Below are 15,514 nucleotides of genomic sequence, written 5' to 3'. Positions count from 1 at the left end.
CCCCTCCTTGTGTGGGATCGAGTTTGCCCCTCGTCCGAGGGGCGAGCTCGCCGTGCGCCGCCTGATCTTTCCCCTCTCCCCTCCCATATGCCCTCCGCCTCGACACCATCGGCGTGGGCCAACGCCGCCCCTCCTGCGCCTCGACCTCCTCCCTCCTCCCCTCTCCTGTCGCCTCACTACTTGCGAGACTGCAGGGCTGACCTCCTCGTGGGGCTGACCTCCAGGCAGTGCAGTAGGGTTCCGACCTACTCCCCCCCCCTCTCCTCCCCTCCTTCCCCCTACCTCTCCCCGCATGCGCCCTCCCTCACCAACCCTTCGCCTGCCCCGTGCAGGGACCGTCACCCGCTCCTCTATCCTTCCCCTTCAGCTCATCCGTCATTGCTCCGCCGCGCCTCGCCGAGGTAACGCCGAAGCTAAAAAAAGAAACCTTTCCTAGCGGTCTCGTCTTAGTTCTGGCAGCGTCGGCGCCGACCTGCTCCCGCGCTGGCCACGCATCATCGCGAGCAATCGCGTAACGGGAGGCTCGCTGGGTTTTGTGGCTTTTTGCGCGGCTTTTTTGGATTCTCCCGCCTTCCCACTACTCTCTCTTGGGTTTTTTTACTTTTACCCCCCCACCCCCTCCACACCACCGCCACCTACCTACCTATTGCGGGGCCCTCTGGGGCGGTCAAAACCGGACCTACCTACCTATTGCATGGGGTCTAACCGTAGGGAACAGACCCCCTATCTGGCTAGGAGCCGGAACCCAGTGTGAACTCCGCTCTTTCCTACCTTGGCTCTCATGCCCTTCTTTTGGGACATATGTGCCTTGGAGGAGGGGCGCGGTGCTCTTCTTTGGAGCTCCCGTCCCCTCCGAGAGCCTCGGTGGTGTCAGAGGGATGGTGGTGGGTGGTTTTTCTCGTTGTCTGGTGGCTTGGAGGTTGGAGCCTGACGGTGAAGCCTCACTGAGAAGGCGCGTGGTAGCTTGTTCGGAGGTACCGACTCTTCGACTGTGAAACCGCCTCTCGCGCTGTGGGCGCGCTTCTTCTCCTCTCGGCTAGTCACTCGCGCTGGTTCACTCCCGGAAAAGGATCCCTAGCCACTAACTGACGCAGTATGGCTGCAGGGACAAGCACGGAGGCGATGATGACCGAGCATCACCGTTTGCCGCACTGCCTGTGCCGTGCAACGCTGCATTCCAAGAGCACAGCGGGGCCGGAAGAGAGCAAGTGCATGCAGTGTTTGGTTCCGGTGTGCAGTGCTTTGGTCCAGTCATCTACCAGGCCCTCTGCACATCAATGGACAATGCTCGGCAAGGAGCTGTCTACTGGTGTCGTCAACATGGGACTAGGGGAGCCCGGACCTCAACCTCCTACGTGCCAGCCGAGGTCTTGCCCGTGCCAGAAGGCTACGTCCCGTCCACAAAATAGATGAGAGTGCGCAGCAAGAAAAGTGGGGCTCGCGTATCGGTGGCGAACACCATGGAGCAGGGCTTTGGCATCTATACTCCACGCTGGCGGCTCCTTTGCGCTTTGGCAAGCTGCTGCTTGCTGCAGCGACGGCGGAGATTAGGCTGCGGCTCATCCGAGTGCAGGTGGTTGATCCCGGCCATCTACGCCTCCCTGACCTACGAGCATAAGTGTCTTTCCTCCCCCTCGCACACAGGATTGACGCTGCTCTTGGCGCTCGCTCCCTCCTCGTCGCCGCGAGAGGACCAGGCGTGCCGCGCGCCGCGGGGGCTCTGCAGACAGCCAGACGGCTCCGCGAGGTCGGACCGACTTTTTTCAGACTGGACTATTCTGGGTACCGAGGGTATGTGCTGCTAGATCTCACTGAGCTGAGCTCATATCTGCCCTTGGTACCCTGTTTTGAGTTCGGGAATGCCTCCGGTACCCTGTTTCCGTGTACGGAGGGCCGTGTCCAGACGCGCATGACGTCGGCCGGGACCCCCCGTGCGGGGGCCTTCCGACAAAGTTGCATCGTGGGAGACTGGTTGGGGTGCACGAAGCGGTTCAGCACCTAAAATGCGGTATGTGCACATATGACCCACCATCCATTTGCCAAGCATTCCTTCGAGTCCTGCTCCGCCAGGCGAGCGGCAGCCGAGTCATCAGCGCGAGGTTTCTTTCCTCTTACTTGAGCACTTGAGCACTTGATAGGGTCGATTCCGCATGGTACGGGACCCCTCCGATCGTCTCGCCCTCCCTCACTGGCACAACACTGGTGTGTTCATAGGTAAATATTTCCGTCCCGACTCTTCTTTGTCCGTATTCACACCGGTTGCATCAGGACGATTGCTGCAGCACGTAGACGGGAGGAGATGGCTTGATAGTGTCGCGCAGCTCCATCTCTCTACCACTCGAAAAAAGGGCTCTCGAGTATCGTCTGTGTCAGCTTTCCTAGCAAGCCTCTGTTTCCTTTTCGTCCGCCGTGTCACACGCAGCGTGTGAGCTTCGGCTCGCTGCCTGCCTTGAACCAAACCTGCCCCCAGGGGCGGGGCCGCCCCGGAGGGTCAACTCTTTTTGGCTCGGAAAGAAACACGTCGGCCCATGGTGCGGCCCTCCGCCTCCGTCTACACCTACCTCCCCGAGCCGCCTGGCTGGCGCGCCCACCCGCCCGGGCGGCTCCCCTCGGACGCGACCGACCCCTGCTGGTCGCTCGACCCCGCCCCGCCGGCGGAGGGCTCGCGGCCCCTCGCCATCGTCGAGGTCGTCGACTACGACCTCTTTGTGCTGGGCACCTCCCGCGTGATCGAGCTCGACCCCGTCGGCGTGCTCGCCGAGCGGCTGGGCGACGAGGCGGTTCAGCGGGTGCGGCGCGCGCTGCGAGAGTCGCGCACGTACCCCTCCTTGTCCGATCTGAGCGACGCGCTCCTCTTGGCCATCTTTGGCGAGCGCGGCCCGAGCGGCTGGCTGTTTGAGGCGATTGTGTCGCCGCACGTGTACGCGACGCGCACGCTGTGGGACACGCGGCTGCTCGGCCGGAGGAAGCAGCTCAAGACGTACCGCGGCCGGGAGGTCGAGCTCGACACCTCGCCCGACCTCGCCTGCTGCAACATGGACGTGCTGCACCCCGTCTCGCGCCCGCTGTCCGACGCCCGCAGGCACTGGACGGTGCGGATCTGCCAGATCACGCCCCTCGTCCGGAAGGAGCTGACGGACGGCGAGGCCAAGGCCATGCTGCAGCGGCTCCTCGACCAGGCGCGCCGGCGCGCCCCCCATTCCACAACCCCCCCACCTCTCTCTAAGTGCTTGCCCGCGCCGCCCTAGGAGAGGCGGGACCCGAGCAGGCTCGCCGTCGGCCACAGACGGCGGGGCCACGGTGACCAGGCGGCGTCGAAGCCAGCTCGGCTCGGCGGCGACGCACAGCCCGAGCGCGACCGCGGCAGCGGCGCTCCGCCCTCCCGCGACGGCGCGAGTGGGAGCGGTCCGGGCGGGCGCGAGGGGGCGGGCAGCGGCGGGTGCGAGGGAGCGGGCAGCGGCGGAGGCGGTGGCGGGGGGGCAGTGGGAGCCGACCCAACCCTGCTGCGGGTCCTCGAGCTGCTCGAGCGGCGGGACGCGCTCCGCTCGCGGCGCGAGTGGGCGGAGGCTCGATGACATCTCCCTATCATCGAGCCTCCGCCCATCTATGACGCGTCCATGACATGTCCACGACACATCCGCACAGGCGGACCGGATCAAGGAGGAGCTCGTCGCCCTCCACGTGCGGCTGGACGACCGCAATAAGAAGTACAGCATCAGGCCGCCCCGCGGCAGCAGCAGCAGCGCGCCGTCCTGGGGAGCGGCCCCGAGCCTCGGCGCCGACGCATTGCGAGCCAAACCGCGCAAGAAGCCTCGCACCGCCACGCTGCAGGTCGGCCGCGTGGTGTTTCTGCGCCCCGGCCGGCTGCCTGGGGGGGCGAGCCCGCACCAGCCGCACCTCATCCTCGAGGAGACGTGGCCCCTCCGGGGGGATCGCGGCTGCAGGACGACCCGCCACTTCCGCCTCCAGCCCCAGCCGTCGGGCGAGCCCTTCCTCCTCGAGGAGGATGCGGTGACCGCACTGCACAACGGCTTCCGCGACGCGTGGCTGGCGATGGAGGCGGCGGGGCACGCCTCGCAGCGGGAGACCCTGCTCCGTGCCCTCTCGTGGTATTGTGACGAGAATGTTTGGCGGCCGCCCGCGGAGAGCATCCGCCAGCTCCTCCACTCTGGCGCGGTCAGCAAGGAGCAGTCGCTCGAGCTCGCGGCCGAGATGCGGGCGCTGACGGGCGTGGGAGGCGAGGCCTACGCGAGCGACGGAGAGGAGCCGGCAGGCGCGCGCCCGTCTCCCCGCCGTGGGTGCGAGGAGGCGCTCGCCCCTGCTGACGACCGCGCCTCCCCCCCCCCCCTACAGGAGCCGCGGCCGCGCCGCCTCCGGCACGCAACACGCTCGGGAGGGTACCCTTTGCGGCGGGCGACGTGGTGTGGCTGCGGTCGGAGCTAACCCCGCGGGCCATGCTCGTCCTCGGCCACACCGCGTGGGAAGGCGGCGGCGCGAGGAGCTGGTTGCGGCTCAAGGCGCTGCCGACCGCCGAGGGCGGCTCCAACGGCGGCAGCTCCGCCGCCGGCGTGCTGCCTCGCCTCCCCGAGCCGGAGGAGCTGACGGCGGACGAGGCCGCGCCCGTCGAGTACGTGGCGTCGTTTGACCAGCTGCGCGACGTGGGGCTGGGCCCAGTGTTGCCGGCGCCGGGCGGTGCCGACGAGGGCGGTGCAGGACCCGTCGAGCCGGAGCAGCCCCTCGTGCCGCCGCGGCGAAACAACGTCGAACTAATGAGGAAGGCGTGGGAGGCGAAGGGAGGGGCAGATGCGGAGGATTGCCGCCGCCAGGAAGCGGCGGCGCGGGGAGACGAGGCCCGCATGGAGCAGCCGGCGGCGAGGCCGGGCGGCGAGGCCGGGTGCATCCCGCACGGCGTGGTGCTGCACAGCGGCGGCGCGGCAGGCAGCGGCGGCTCGTTCGTTACCGCCCCGACAGCAGCGACGTTCGGCAGCGCCGGGTCGGGATCCAAGCGCAATTGGGTTGCGGACGCCGACAGCGTCGGTTCAGAGATTGCGCGGCACCACCGCGCGGAGCGCAGGCAGCGCGAGGCTGCTGCGCCGGGGGCGGTGGTGGTGCCGGCGTCGCATCGGGCCGCGGTGCTGGAGGGCCTCCGCCGCGTGCTTGGAAAGGAGGGCGGCGACCCGGAGGAGTGGTGGGAGAGGAATGGAACAGGAGGGCCGTTCCCTTTTGAGGTGGAGCTGGCGGGGCCTTGACGCTTGAGGCTTGAGGCATGAGCTAACGGTAAAGCAGGTGAGCGTGCTGGTTGAAAACAAAGCAGGTGTTTTTGTCGGCAATGTGTCGCCATTCTCGTCGGCACATTACGCCAGCGCAGCCATGGCCCTTGACTGTCCAGCAAATTTGGAAGAAAAACAGTGCGCGATGATTTTGGCCGCTCACGACTGGCCGCCGGCTCGCGACTGCCGCTCACGACTGCTGCCGCTCTCAATGGCATACCTGCTCTCTCTCGACATGATCATCCGCGTGGCAGAGCTTGGCTCCCCTGAAGACGCGCACCAAATAGCGGGAGTGAACAAGATTTGGAAGCAGGCGCTCGACACGGTCTGGCTGGCGCTGTTGCGTGTGCACCATCCGGTCAGCAACTACATGGACCTGCAGCCGCCGGTAGACGCACGGGCGATTCACGCCCTCTTCTGCCGGCGCACTCGCCACCTTCGTGCGGGGTCACGCACAGCGCTCCACTTGGACGATTACAGCCTCGCCGTCGAGATGCGCGCTGAGGGACTCCAAGTCCTGAGCGCCCGGCTCGTCCGCGAGGTCGGGCGCGCGGGCACATTCTCCGCCGACCTCGAGGTCGAGCTCAATCCAGAGGCCAACCTGGTGCACTCCCAGGGGTCGGCGCGATGGTTCTCGCTCCCATCTCACCACTGTCGCTCCACGCGCCCGCGGTGGCGATGCGTGCCGGCGCGCCCGTTATGCCCGCCGAGCCGCCCACCTTTGACGAGATGGTCGCCTCGAAGAAGCGGCTCATCGACGCGCATGCTGCGGACGTCGACGCCTCGCTCGAGTGGCTCGGCGCGACCCTGCGGGCCAAGGAGGCGCGCACGTGGGGCGACGCGCCGGGAGCCGACCTTTCGGTCTTCAACTCGCTCAAGCTGCCGGGCGACGTCGGCTTTGACCCGCTGAACCTCGCCGAGACGGAGGCGCACCTGCTTGCGTACCGCGAGGCGGAGATCAAGCACGGGCGGCTGGCGATGCTCGGCGTGGCCGGCTGGGTGGGGTCGGAGCTGCTGCACGAGCCGGCGGCGTATCTCCTCGGCGCCCAGTCGATGCTCGACCTCACGGACGGCCGCGCGCCATCCGTCCTGAACGGAGGCCTCGGCCAGTTCGGCGGCGCCTTTTGGCTCGCAGGTGGCAGCTCCTCCTCCCGCGTGGCCCTGCCGCGTGCCCCCCCGCCGCCGCAACGCGCCTCCTCGCCCGCCCTCGTGCAGCCGTTGGCGTCGCGGCGCTGCTCGAGAGCGCCACCGTGAAGGAGCAGTTTGAGGGCTGGCAGAGTGCGGACAAGGCGTGGAACTACTCGCCGGGCGACTACGGCTTCGACCCGCTCGACCTCCGCGGCGCGATCGCCAAGTTCTGGGCGCGCGCCCCCCCCTCCGCACCGCGCGTCCTCCTCCTCACCGCCACGCCCGCTTGTTCTGCCTCTGTTGCCGAGCCCGCCCTGCCTCTGCTTGCGCAGGTGGAGCGCTCGGATGTGGCGCCTGCGAGCGAGGCGGAGCGGATGGAGCTGCTGGCAAACGTCAAGGCCAACATCGACACGGCCGAGATCACGCACGGGCGCGTGGCGATGCTTGCCATCACCGGCTTCGCGCTGCAGGAGGCCGTCTGGCACACCGCCGTCGTCGACCAGTCGCCCATCTTTTTCGCGACGCCCGTCTACCACGGCATCGCCTCGCTCTTCGGCGCGATCCGCGGCGCCTTCTAGGGAGAGAGGCGCCCCGCGCTCCCCTCGGGCGCGCTCGCACCGCGCGGGCCAGTGACGGGCCGTGGGCTGTCTCCGTGCGCTCGTATCTCGCCACAGAGGACTGAGCTGCCGACAGCCGAGAGCCGTGAGCCGAGCCTCGGATGATAGCTCTGTTATCATATGTGTACAGCGCTCTCGCGTCGTTAAAAAAATCGCGTGCTGAACAGTGCTGTCCGCCCCGAGCGCCGAGGGCGAGGTGCACCCGGCCGGGCGCCCCCGGGACAGTCAACTTTTTGTCGCTGCGTGCTCGTGGCGAGCTGTGGCGGCGACCGGCGTCCCGCCGCCACGGCGGGCCCGCCCACGGCGCCACACCCGACACACCGCGCCCACGCGCTTGCGGTACACTTTGCGGTACAGTATGTCGGCTCACCACTCACAACTGAGACCTCAGATCAGTCCATTCTTCAGCTCGAGCTGGACGCTCTTCTCCTTGAGCAGCTCGCGGTACGCCTCCACCGCGCGCGGCGTCCAGCGCCCGAGCACCACCTGCTCGGTCGAGTAGCGCGCGCACCACATCCTGCCGTCGCCGCCGCCGCACAGCTGGGCGATGGCTCTGGCCGTCCCACCCGGGTCGCCCTGCATCCAGCGCACTGCCGCCAGCAGGGCGAACGCGTCGACAAAGTTCGGATCCCTCCGCATGATCCGCCTCACCAGCGCCTCAGCCTGCGCGGGCTCCTCGAGCTGCATGAGCGCAAGCGCCTCATTCGAGCGCGGAATCGACTCAAAGTCGCGCGGCGAGAGCGTCGTAGCCGCGGCGTACGCGGCACGCGCCTCCCCCCACCGCTGCAGCAGACCTAGCGCGTTGCCGCGCGAGTTGAGGAGAATGCCGTCGGCGGCGCCGAGCGCCTCCGCTCGCTCGGTCGCGGAGAGCGCCTCCTCGAGCCTCTGCAGCGGCTCGCCGGTGGGAAGCACGCCGAGCGTCATCTTGTCGGAGGCGTTGATGATGAGCGCGACCGCGAGGTTGGCCCACCCCAGGCCCTCCTTTGGGTGCTGCTCCGTGGCCGCGCGCCAGAGCCGCTCGCTCTCGAGGTAATCGGCGCGCTCGAAGGCTGCAAAGGCGGCCTGAGCCATCTGAGCAAACGACGCCGGGCTGCTCGCGCCCGCCGGGCGCGTCGGCGCTGATAGCAGCAGCAGCGAGAGGAGGGCAGCACGGCGACCGCACGAGGCGGCAGAGCGGGAGGTTTGACGTGGGTGAGCGAGATCTGAATACGAGGCGACGGCGACAGCAGCGAGCCGTGCGCTCGAGGCGAGCGCGGGCGTTGCTGGGCGCGCGCTGAAGATTGCTGTGGTGAGCATGGGTGTCTCGTGACTCGTGTACGAGCAGACGTTGATGCTCGGCTGGCTCGGCCCACGTCGAAAAAAGCGTCAGGGTTCCAACTTTTTGCGGGGTATGGTATGGCAAAACCCGGGGGGGAAGCTGGGTCTGTCAGCAGGCGGGGGGGTAGTATGGTCTCGAGGTGGGTTGCGCGAGAATACCATACCATACCCCGCAAAAAGTCCGAACCCAGGAACCTGAACCTGAAGCTCCGAATTCCTGGGCTCGGCTGCTGGCCCTGGCAGCTGTGATAGGCAAAAGTGGGGACGCGCCTGGCGGTGCGCCCCCCAAAAGATGGGACGACCGCCAGCGAGAATCGGCGAGGGACTGCGAAGAGAGAGATTCATAGGAAGAGGCAGACGCCCAAGGGTGGGCGACGGCTAGCACCACACTCCTCTCCTTAAAATCCCTGTGTGGTGGCGGCGTGCCGTCCAGCGTCCTCCCCATCCCTCCGTTTCTGTTTTCTGGGAGGTGACAGGTGAGCCGTACTGCTACGCATATGTAGAATGTAGTCGCCCAGAATGCACAGATCGGCCATGTTATGTAAATACGCGCCCGCGATCCATAGTGCGTCGGCCAGACGTCGCCAGGACGTCGCGTATTTCGGTGTCGTGCCCGAGCCAAGTGGCGCCTGAGGAAGCTACAAATGCCTTGCGCATTACGAATCTGTCTTCTGCATCCACCTTGTTCGGCCGATCGGGGAAGTGGCGGCCGACGGGGGTTACGCCTCACGCATTACGCATACGCTTGATGCATTCGCACGCCCAAGGTGTCGGAGAGGGCCTACGCACCACGCACTACGCACACGCATTCCGGATTCGAGTGAGAAGTGGCGGCCGACGGGGGTTACGCCTCACGCATTACGCTAACGTCTATGCATTCGCACGCCCAAGGTGTCGGAGAGGGCCTGCGCGCCACGTACTACGCACACGCATTCCGAATTCGAGTGAGAAGTGGCGTCCATCGGGGGTTACGCCTCACGCATTACGCATACGCTTGATGCATTCGCACGCCCAAGGTGTCGGAGAGGGCAACGCACCACGTACTACGCTCACGCATTCCGGATTCGAGTGAGAAGTGGCGTCCATCGGGGGTTACGCCTCACGCATTACGCATACGTTTTATGCATTCGCACAGCCCAAGGTGTCGGAGAGGCTTACGCACCACGTATTACGCATACGTATTACGCACCCCCCCCCCCTCCCCTGAACTCAACCCCTCTGCCCCCTACCCCCTAATCCCCTAACCCCTAACCCCTAACCCCTATATCCCCTAATAAACCCACCCCCCCCCTTATGTGCGCGCACTGGCGCTGCCGCTAGGGCTGCCATAAGTTGGCTATAGGGTCGTATGTGCGCTGGTAACAACAGACTCGGGCATAGCCCTCGACAGCCACCCCCTAACCACCCCCCCCCCCCCCTTATGTGCGCGCACTGGCGCTGCCGCTAGGGCTGCCATAAGTTGGCGGCGGAGATGGCGATGGCGGCGGAGGCGGCGGCGGCGGCGGCGGCGGCGGAGGCGGTAGCGACGCGGAGCCGTCACGCATTGGCCATTGTGCATCAGAGCTGGCGAGGTACTTCCAGCCTGCTGTGGGAACAGCTGACGCAGTCTCGCCGAGGCTCGCCCCAGCATCTTTGGTTGACTCGGCCAGACTAAAACCCCGAGAGGCGTGGGAGTACCTCGCGCCCATCAGAGTTCTTCTCACCCGAACGCCGCTGCCGTGTGACCAGCACCTCTCCCCATATATATGTGTGTTTAAAATTGCAGAATTCTTCTTTCCACGCGCCGCCCCGCTGTCCAGCACACCTCACGTGCTCGTATGTGTATATGTCGCGCTCCCCTCGCGCCGCACGCACCGCAGACGACGCCCCGCCCACGGACTGGCTGGCCGAGCTGCCGCACGAGCTGCACCTCCGCATCCTCGAGGGCGTCGACGACTTCTCCGACTGCGCCGCCTTCAGCCTCGCGTCGCCGCGCCTCGGCCTTCTCGCCCTGCGCAGCGGCCTGGCGCGCTTCAAGGACCCGCTCTTCGCCGTGGCGATGCGGCTACTGCTCGTCGAGCGCTTCGTCGCATCGTTGGGCTCGTCGATCATGGACACGACCCTAAGCGAGGACACCCTCCGCAGATACGCCGCCGACCGCCGCGCCAGCGCCGACCACTTCCCGTGGCTTGCGAGGGTGAGCCCGGCGCTCCGCCTCACGTCGGAAGTGGAGGGCGCAGAGCGCCGAGCCGAGGTCTGGAGGCTGCTGCGCGGCGAGAATGGCGCGCAGCTCCGGCTGCGTTTCTTGCAGAGCGGCCAGGTGAAGCACTTCGAGGGCGAGCGAGGAGCGGAGCGGATGGTGCGTACGGTGTTTGCCAATGGCAACGTGAAGTACTACGAGGGCGAGCAAGGTGCAGAGCGGCTGGTACGCATGGAGTTAGCCGACGACGGCGGGGTGGAGCACTACGAGGGCGAGAGTGGTGCGGAGCGGCTGTCGCGCGCTGAGTTTGCCAATGGCGAGGAGGTGCAGTACTACGAGGGCGAGAGCGGTGCGGAGCGGATGGTGCGCGCTGAGTATGCCGACGGCAGTGTGCAGCACTACGAGGGCGAGCGAGGTGTGGAGCGGCTGGTACGCATGGAGTTAGCCGACGACGGCGGGGTGGAGCACTACGAGGGCGAGAGTGGTGCGGAGCGGCTGTCGCGCGCTGAGTTTGCCAATGGCGAGGAGGTGCAGTACTACGAGGGCGAGAGCGGTGCGGAGCGGATGGTGCGCGCGGAGTTTGCCACCGGCAGTGTGCAGCACTACGAGGGCGAGAAAGGTGCTGATCGGATCGTGCGCGCGGTGCGTGCCGACGGTGCCGTTGCGTACTTCGAGGGCGGGCAAGGCGCGGAGCGGAAAGTGCGCGCGGACTTTCCCAACGGCGAGGTGCAGTTCTTCGAGGGCGAGCGAGGTGCGGAGCGGACGGTCCGCGTGGTGCGTGCCGACGGTGCCGTTGCGTACTTCGAGGGCGGGCAAGGTGCGGAGCGGCTGGTGCGCAAAGAGTTTGCCAACGGCAAGGAGTTTCCCAACGGCGGTGCAGCTCTTTTGAGGGCGCCCGAGGTGCGGAGTTGAAGGCGCGCGAGGTGTTGGCCGACGGCTGCATGGCGCCACGAGGGCGACTTGCGCGTCGAGTCCCGCCCGCCACGGTGCCACGCAGCACTACGATGTCGACTCTTTTTTCGTGAAATTCTTGTTTAGAGCGCCTTGGTTGTTGTCAATAATAAACGGGTGGCCACTTATCGCAGCCACACCACCCCGGCACTTGGACAAGCACTTGGAGTGCGGATGGCCGATTTTCTTCTTCTTTTCTCACTTGGAAGCACTTGGAGTTTGTGAGCTTGTTTGTGTCTGTGTGACACTCGGTGTGTGTCGCTCGTGCGTGTCGTCATCATCTGTCCGGCGTCCACCCATACCGCGTTGGTGTCCAGTCCGAGCCTGGCTGTTCTTCACCTTTCTACCTACCTACCTTGGAGTGCAGTCATTAGCCTCAAACATCCAGGGCCGGGGAGCTAAGAAGCACACACCCGGCGGGCCAGATGATCGGGATCGGGTTGCGGGCAAGAGAGCCCTAGCCCTGGGGGGTGCGCGTTCGTTCGCAGGGAAGGGCCGCGTAAAGTAAACACGGGTCTCCCGAGGGTTAGTCCGCGCTCCGGGTTTCCTTCCACTAGCTAACTGCAGAACTCCCCCTCTACTCGGAGCTCATAAACACCAGACACGCAGAGGACGGACATCCTCACTCGACGTCACCCCTCAGCGCTTCTCCCCTCGGCCCCCCACGCTCGATTTCACAAAGAAGGGTGACCTTCACATAAACGCACAACTCCGGACCCAAGACGCACAAGCACAGACAGTCGAGAAGGGGGAGAGACAGCAACGTCACCATTCGCGACAAGAGGAGGGTATGACTCTGACCTGTTCCGACTCTGGTCCGACCCTGATCCGACCGTGTTCGAAGTGAACACGGTCGGATCAGGTCGGTGTTCGAGAGAGGTCGGATCAGGGTCGGAACAGGTCCAGTCCTACCCTCCTGACAAGGGAGGACGGGGGCCACCGACTTGACAGCCACTGCATGCACACAGCGGCCGATCCCATGCAGACCGGCCCCACGCAAAACGACCTCGAGTCCACGTACAATGCGGACATCTCTTCCTCCGACCTCCTGCTGCGGCAGAAGCCGTACGGCCCGGTCTCAGTGCGGGTCGACCAGCGCTTCTTGGCACCGCGTGCCGTGTCGCTCTCCGTCTCGATCCACTCGCTGTGCTACGGAGATCGGAAGGTCCGAGCACCCCCGCGCGCGCCTTCTCAAACCACGCTCGGCTCATCACCCTGCCCTCTTCCAGGTGCCACTGTGCGAAGTGGAGAGCTGCAACCACGTCGAAGGCGCTCGGCTGCGAGTCAACCTCGCAAACCGCGAGAGGCCAAAGTGGTTCACGTTCAGCTCCGCTGCGGAGGCCGCCGCCTTCTGCGCCGTGACACGTCGCTGCCTCGACCACGCCGCGCCGCCCCACGCCTCGCCGCGCTCCGACAAGAAGCGTGCCGGCCGCGGAGTGCTTGGCGGGCTGCGGGCTCTCCTGCGGGAGAAGACGACGCCGCAGGACGACATGCTGCTGGCCCGCACGTTCGCCTTCAGCGACGAGTCGACGGGCGGCGGCGGCAGCGCGGCGGCGAGGTCCGCGGCCAGCGCACGGTCGAGGTCCGCAGCAGAGGCGGCGCAGGGGCCTGGCGGCTTTGAGGGGTGCGCTGCGCCTCGCCGCCGGCCACGCCCGCTCGGTCGCGTGAGCAAGCGGCGGCCCACCCCTGTCCTGCCCCCCCTCTGGCAGGTGCGCCGAAAGGCACCCGCTCGAGCTCGCTCTCTTCGGCGTCCTCCTCCCTCTCCTCTTCGCAGGCTACTGGCTCTCGGACGCGGGGTGAAGAGCACGCGCAGCACAGACCGCACGTGGCGCCTCCTCGCCTCGGGGAGCCGGCCCGCCCCCTCGCCGTAGGCGCGACTATTTCGACCGCCGCGGCACTTGGCTGCGCGCCGCGTGCCGCGTCTGGGAGGTGGAGACGTTCGTCTCGCGGCGGCATCCCCTGCCAGCTCTGGGAAGGAGGAGAGAGGCGCCGGCCTCTCGAGACGCGTCACGGGCGTGCGGCAATAGGTACCACCACGGGAAGTGGGCAGAGGCCCGCAACGCCGAGTACCGCAACGGCGCGAGCCCGAGTGTTGCCCGCCGAGCCGCGCGGGAGGCCGCCCCCTTCCACCTCTCGCGCTGCCCGCTGCCCGCAGGCGAGATCTTCATCCTCGAGCGAGCGTGGAACGTGTCTGTGGTGGCGCCGACGGTCGCTCACGGCCGCGCGAACTCGCACTGGCACAAGATCCAGCACACCCTCACCGGCGCCGCCCTAGATCCGTCAGCTCGCTACACGCGCGCGTCCGGCAGGCCATTCCGGAGCGGTTGCGGCAGCCTGGCCACCACTGCCATCACTGGAGCTGCCACCAGCTATCGCAAGGGTGGGCGCAGCGGACGGCGCCCCCTCACCCTCCGCACCGCGCCCAGGCGCGCACCCGCACGAGGAGTGGACGCTGGGCGCCTCCTCCAGCTTCGACACGCCTGCCGCCACGTCGGCGAACGCGACCGAGCCGTACACACCGATCTGGGACGCGATCGCCCGCGAGTCGCTCGGGGGCGGCACGGTGCACGACTGCCGCGGCGAGGTGGGCGAGGAGCTCGAGGAGGTCCGGGCCCGCTGCGACGCAGATCCGAGCTGGGCGCCGCTGCACGACTACAACTCGACGATACCTTGCTTTGCCCACGCAGCCGGCGCCGCCCCCGCCCTCGCCCGCGCTCGCCGCCAGCCGCACCGCTGACACAACCCGCCGCGCCCTGCTCTGGCGGCAGGCGACCCGACGGTCTACTTCACCGTCGAGGAGCCGTGGAACTTTTACCTCGACTTGTTCATCGCCGTGGGCTGCATGTTCATCGTCGCGCGCGCGCTGTACGCCTTGCTCCACCGTCGGAAGGGCGCGCGCGGCCCGCCCAAGTCCATTGCACCGCCGAGGGGCCCTGCCGGCCATCACCCTCGCCCCCCTCCCCGACCGCAGGCGAGGAGGCTCCGCCCGAGGACTGGCTCGCCAGCATGCGCAGCATGTCCGCGGAGTTCCGGGAGACGATGTAGATGGCTTGCGATGTAGATCACGCAACTCGCAACACGCAAGTCGTGGTAGTGCAGGCTGCAGCCCATGGCATCTAGAGTTGCGGGATTGCGGGAAGCACGTGCACATGATATCCTTCGTGCCGTTTGCGCCGCGCGCGCTCTGTGCGGTGTGTTTGTGCCGTTTTTTCATGCCACGTACGTACACCGAAGACCGATCCTCCCCCGCGACCCTGGTTCTCCCTTTCCGGCTTTCGCGCTCCCACCCCACCCCCATCACGCTCTCTATCTCCTATCTCCTCGAGATGCGGCGCCGCTCGCCGGGGCGCGTCCCCTCCCCTCTGGCGCCGAGGTCGCGATCAAAGTCGTCGATTGCTGCCGCGACGTCCTCAAGGCGCGTCGCACTCGCCTCCGCTAGCTGCGCCGCCAGGTCGGAGAGGCCGCCATGGCCCTCGTCCTTGCCGCGGCGGAGGGCGAGCAAGCGCTCGGCCTGCGCCGACGCGAGCGAGCTGCCAAAGCGAACGCCTGTGCGCGCGAGCGCAGTGCGGCGTGCGGAGGCCTCAGTCGCGAGCCACCGCAGCTGCTCCACTCGCGACTGCAGCCCCGCGGCGCGCTCGCCAGGACTGGAGGGCACCAAGCCGCCGCCGCGAGCCAACGCCGTCGGCACGATCACGCCGGTGCTCGCGGCAGGCTTGCTCCCCTCCGCAAGCTTGCTCCCCGCCGCCGTGCCGCCCCCTCCCGCGCCGGCCGCGCCGGCGATGCGAGCGAGGACCCGCAGGTTCTCGAGCTTGCGCTCATCTCGCTGGCTGACGGCCTGCAGCTCGAGGGCGGCACTCGCGAGCTCGAGTGGCAGCGTGAGCGGCCGTGCGAGCGGTGCCAGCGGCGCGGGCGGCGTCGGCAAGCGCGGCAGGCGGCGGAGCGGCGCCGTCGCCGTGGCCAGTCGCTCGCGGACGGTGGCGTCGAGAGTGCCCGCCGCCTCCTTGAGGAGGAGGGACTGGACGTAGTTCCCGTCCTCGGAGAGGAGGACCGCC

The 15,514-nt window shown here is 67.2% G+C and overlaps 4 protein-coding genes across 4 annotated transcripts; 3 read left to right on the top strand and 1 right to left on the bottom strand.

Annotated features, from left to right (window-relative positions):
- Nucleotides 1-5,865: 5,865 nt before the first annotated feature.
- Nucleotides 5,866-7,167, top strand: Lhcf46_1 (light harvesting protein). The gene is made up of 3 exons (XM_005784509.1): nt 5,866-6,405; nt 6,486-6,631; nt 6,731-7,167. Exons 1-3 carry the CDS (start codon nt 5,898-5,900, stop codon nt 6,974-6,976), a joined length of 900 nt encoding a protein of 299 aa, XP_005784566.1. The 5' UTR covers nt 5,866-5,897; the 3' UTR covers nt 6,977-7,167.
- Nucleotides 7,168-7,402: 235 nt separating this feature from the next.
- EMIHUDRAFT_202743 (hypothetical protein) lies at nt 7,403-8,086 on the bottom strand (the record flags this gene model as incomplete). Its single annotated transcript, XM_005784508.1, has 1 exon — nt 7,403-8,086. The coding sequence occupies one exon, from the start codon at nt 8,084-8,086 to the stop codon at nt 7,403-7,405; it is 684 nt and encodes a 227-aa protein (XP_005784565.1).
- Nucleotides 8,087-10,157: 2,071 nt separating this feature from the next.
- Nucleotides 10,158-11,423, top strand: EMIHUDRAFT_99110 (hypothetical protein; the record flags this gene model as incomplete). The annotated part of the gene is made up of 1 exon (XM_005784507.1): nt 10,158-11,423. The coding sequence occupies one exon, from the start codon at nt 10,158-10,160 to the stop codon at nt 11,421-11,423; it is 1,266 nt and encodes a 421-aa protein (XP_005784564.1).
- A 963-nt stretch (nt 11,424-12,386) lies between these two features.
- EMIHUDRAFT_434224 (hypothetical protein) lies at nt 12,387-15,330 on the top strand (the record flags this gene model as incomplete). The annotated part of the gene is made up of 10 exons (XM_005784506.1): nt 12,387-12,627; nt 12,692-13,086; nt 13,172-13,258; nt 13,334-13,414; nt 13,490-13,551; nt 13,618-13,785; nt 13,889-14,067; nt 14,231-14,353; nt 14,434-14,507; nt 14,761-15,330. Coding segments are annotated over exons 1-10 (1,944 nt in total), but the record flags the coding sequence as incomplete, so codon positions are not given.
- Nucleotides 15,331-15,514: the final 184 nt, after the last annotated feature.

Source organism: Emiliania huxleyi (genome assembly GCF_000372725.1).
Source record: "Emiliania huxleyi CCMP1516 chromosome Unknown EMIHUscaffold_17, whole genome shotgun sequence".
NCBI lineage: Eukaryota > Haptophyta > Isochrysidales > Noelaerhabdaceae > Emiliania > Emiliania huxleyi.
Note: the sequence above shows the minus strand (reverse complement) of the source record. Positions and strands in the feature narration are given on the sequence as shown.